Here is a 2,973-nt window from a genome sequence, read left to right on the forward strand (position 1 = left end):
AGGTTTGGTTCTACTCTATATCTACTGTATGTTAACCAAGGAGGGTAAACTTGCACTAATTAATTGATTAAAAGAAAATTGTTACATAAAACACCTCCAACATCCTATATGAAAACCTTTTGCATATTTTCAATAATTTACACAACTTCATAACGATTTGACTGAATGTATCAAGACTATTGTTTCCTCTATTTTTTTTTTCTTTTGTTAAAAAACAATAATTAAATTTAGAGCATTAGGGCGCAGCACCAGAGGGGGCGCCAAAACCCCGTCTGGAGGGGGCGACGCGCCGATTATGTTTTCCCATACAGTTCAGCGCGCCTCACGCTCCTTCACCTCTCGCACATAACGAGGTACATGTAGCGAGTTTTACACTTCACGCAGCGTCGACTCGGGGGGGGGGGGCCGATTTATGTTTTTGCATCCACCTGAATAATGTGCAGTTGCGCCACTGGCTATACATTTAATAGAAAGTTGGAGTGGAAGAGATTAGCATACATGAAGGTAATTTAATTTTAAATATTTCTACTTAATATATTTAACATAAAGAATCTGCCATGTAGGCAAAATCATGTTAAACATTCTGATTTTACACACTTCAATTTCATTAGAAGTTTAATTGAATCCACAAATCTTTATTGTTTTATTAGTAACAGCATAAACATGTATTAATATTTGAGTTTCCATACACCTTTACACACACATATTCACGCAGATCCTTTAACCTGTGAATACACACTGTCTTCAGTCATCAGCTCTCTCTTCTTCTTTCCTCTTGATGCTCTCCCTTCAGAGAAATGTAACGCAGCGTAGTTCAGATCAGGTCCACCTTCAGTCTGTTTAGAAAAATACATTTTCATTTCAAATATATCTTTTAATGTTCAGCTTTTTAGCATTCCAAACCACAAATTTGGCAGTAAAAGTAGTGTTATTACTTACAACGTCCTCTGGTTTTTGGTTAATATTTCCTCTTGTTTGTGAAGAAGAGCTTTCTGTAAACATAGAACAAACATGATTTCTTATTTTGAGTGTATTTGTTTATTTCTAAAAAGCTAAATTATCAATTCTTGTGCTCTGATTACTTCTTCGAAACCTACAACTCAGTGACTAACACAAACCTTTATAGCGATGACATGATGATCTTTGCATTCGAAAGCAGAATAGAGCAATATTACCAGTCAAAGAAATGACCAGACAGACTACTGTGACCAACAGCATGCTGATTTTTGATGTTTTATCTGGAGAACAAAGGAAAACAATGTCATTGCTTCTACAATAGATAATTCATTTGTTCTGATTTTGGCTGTTTTGTAAAATACTTTAACTGGTATTAACAAATTCATACCATTTTTAAGACTTGTTCCATTTCCAAATACTATTTGTCCACAAGTGGCCACAGCGCAGTAGTACGTCCCGGCATCAGAGGAACCGAAGCTCTTAGAGAAGTTATAAATACATTTCTCCTGAGAGTCAAACCTCTTGTCACAATTTCCAGCTTTTTTTCCATCAGTGTAGATAATATCTGGGTAAGATTTATTTGATCCGGCTTTGAACCAGAACACACGAGGTTCTTCTGAACAGGTCGTGTTTTTTGAATTAGAGAGAACCAAACACTGCAGGGTCACCGAGTCGTTTGGATGATGGGGATGAGAAACTGCTGGCTGCTGAACAACAGTGTAGCTCATGGTCCTCTCAGAATTTACTATAAAAAATGAGAAAACAAATATACTTTGATTATGTACATTCTGTACAACTAAGAATTCAAAGAAATTGGGACATTAGATTATTTTCTTCCTAAAGGAATTATTTCAGACTTAACTATTTTGTCTTAAATATATGGAGAACAAGATGTTTTTTTTTTGTTTTTTTTATTCAGATTAAAATGCAGGGCAGATAAAAGTAGTCTCTAACACATAGCTATCATAAATCAAATTTTATAAAAAAAATATATTTATGTAAAAAAATATGTACAAGATTACAAATAGTAATTGAATAAAAATAAGGGCATTTTTTTTTGGCAAAGAAACTATTGGTTTTGGAAAAATAAAACAAGCTTTGACCTGTATTAGTGTGAGCAACTTTTTTATCCAAAAATATGTTCAAGCATTTTCATAAAGACAGTTTCATTGTACATCTGTTTTAAAATTGTTGATTGTGTACTTGTGTAAATTATAAAAAATAAAATGAATATTCATCATCAATATTTGATGTCCAACTGATGTCCAGCTGTCATCCTTAGATGTTAAGACACACTGCAACAATAAATTTTTGAGTTTTTTACATTGTTTACCTTTTATCGACAAATAGGTCCCACTGCAGGTAGATCCATACATGTCCATTTGAGTACAGTGATACATTCCTTCATCTTCTTGGACTGTTTTCAAAATTGTTAGATTGCTCGCTTTCTTTGTGTTTGTCACATTAAATCTGGAAGCTGAGATTTCTGGTCCGTAAGTGGGTTCTATGTAATGTTGCTGACTCACAATCAATTTCAGAGTGTCGCCTGCATTCTGCTTGTACCAGTGAAGCCATGTGGTGCTCTGATATTTGTCAGTAAAAGCACAAGTTAAAGTCACAGGTTCACCAAGTTCAACTGTGACCACTGGAACCAAAGTGTCTGCAATATGGAGAAAAAGATGCAGGTGAAAAGTATGTAAATCAGGTACAACATGAAAAAAATGTTACTTTGAACCAAAAAACCTCTTTGATAATATGTAACAAAAAATTATCTTTCAAAATGCATACATCTGTATTACTTACATCCTTGATGAAGAAGTAACAGTGTGAGCAACAGCAGAGTCATCGTCACAATGTCTTCATTCTGATTCTTGAGCCTTTAGTGACCTGGGGAGGCGTGGCAGTCCCAAGTGTCAAGTGCGTCTGATTGGCTATCGTAAAATATACAATAACAAGTCATTTCCTGTTTGTACAGTGAGCTTCTATTCTGGGTTTTGTGCTTTCATGTAGTAATTT

General features: G+C 34.7%; 1 protein-coding gene across 1 annotated transcript; it reads right to left on the reverse strand.

Annotated features, from left to right (window-relative positions):
• Nucleotides 1-472: 472 nt before the first annotated feature.
• LOC106963136 (uncharacterized) lies at nt 473-2,842 on the reverse strand. Its single transcript, XM_015057874.1, has 6 exons — nt 2,761-2,842; nt 2,291-2,617; nt 1,346-1,702; nt 1,119-1,238; nt 940-992; nt 473-836 (listed from the first exon to the last, which is right to left on the reverse strand). The coding sequence occupies exons 1-6, from the start codon at nt 2,801-2,803 to the stop codon at nt 708-710; spliced, it is 1,029 nt and encodes a 342-aa protein (XP_014913360.1). The 5' UTR covers nt 2,804-2,842; the 3' UTR covers nt 473-707.
• Nucleotides 2,843-2,973: the final 131 nt, after the last annotated feature.

Source organism: Poecilia latipinna, unplaced genomic scaffold, assembly GCF_001443285.1.
Source record: "Poecilia latipinna isolate Pla-1442-1.1 unplaced genomic scaffold, P_latipinna-1.0 Scaffold1498, whole genome shotgun sequence".
Lineage (NCBI taxonomy): Eukaryota > Metazoa > Chordata > Actinopteri > Cyprinodontiformes > Poeciliidae > Poecilia > Poecilia latipinna.

What these genes read in the sequence shown, in the direction of transcription:
- LOC106963136 (XM_015057874.1), bottom strand. Translation starts at nt 2,803, where the DNA reads ATGACTCTGCTGTTGCTCACACTGTTACTTCTTCATCAAGGAT. An exon ending in GTTACTTCTTCATCAAGGAT is followed by an intron (nt 2,618 to 2,760) that starts GTAAGTAATACA and finishes TCCATATTGCAG; the next exon opens with ACACTTTGGTTCCAGTGGTC. An exon ending in ATCATGTCATCGCTATAAAG is followed by an intron (nt 993 to 1,118) that starts GTTTGTGTTAGT and finishes CTATGTTTACAG; the next exon opens with AAAGCTCTTCTTCACAAACA.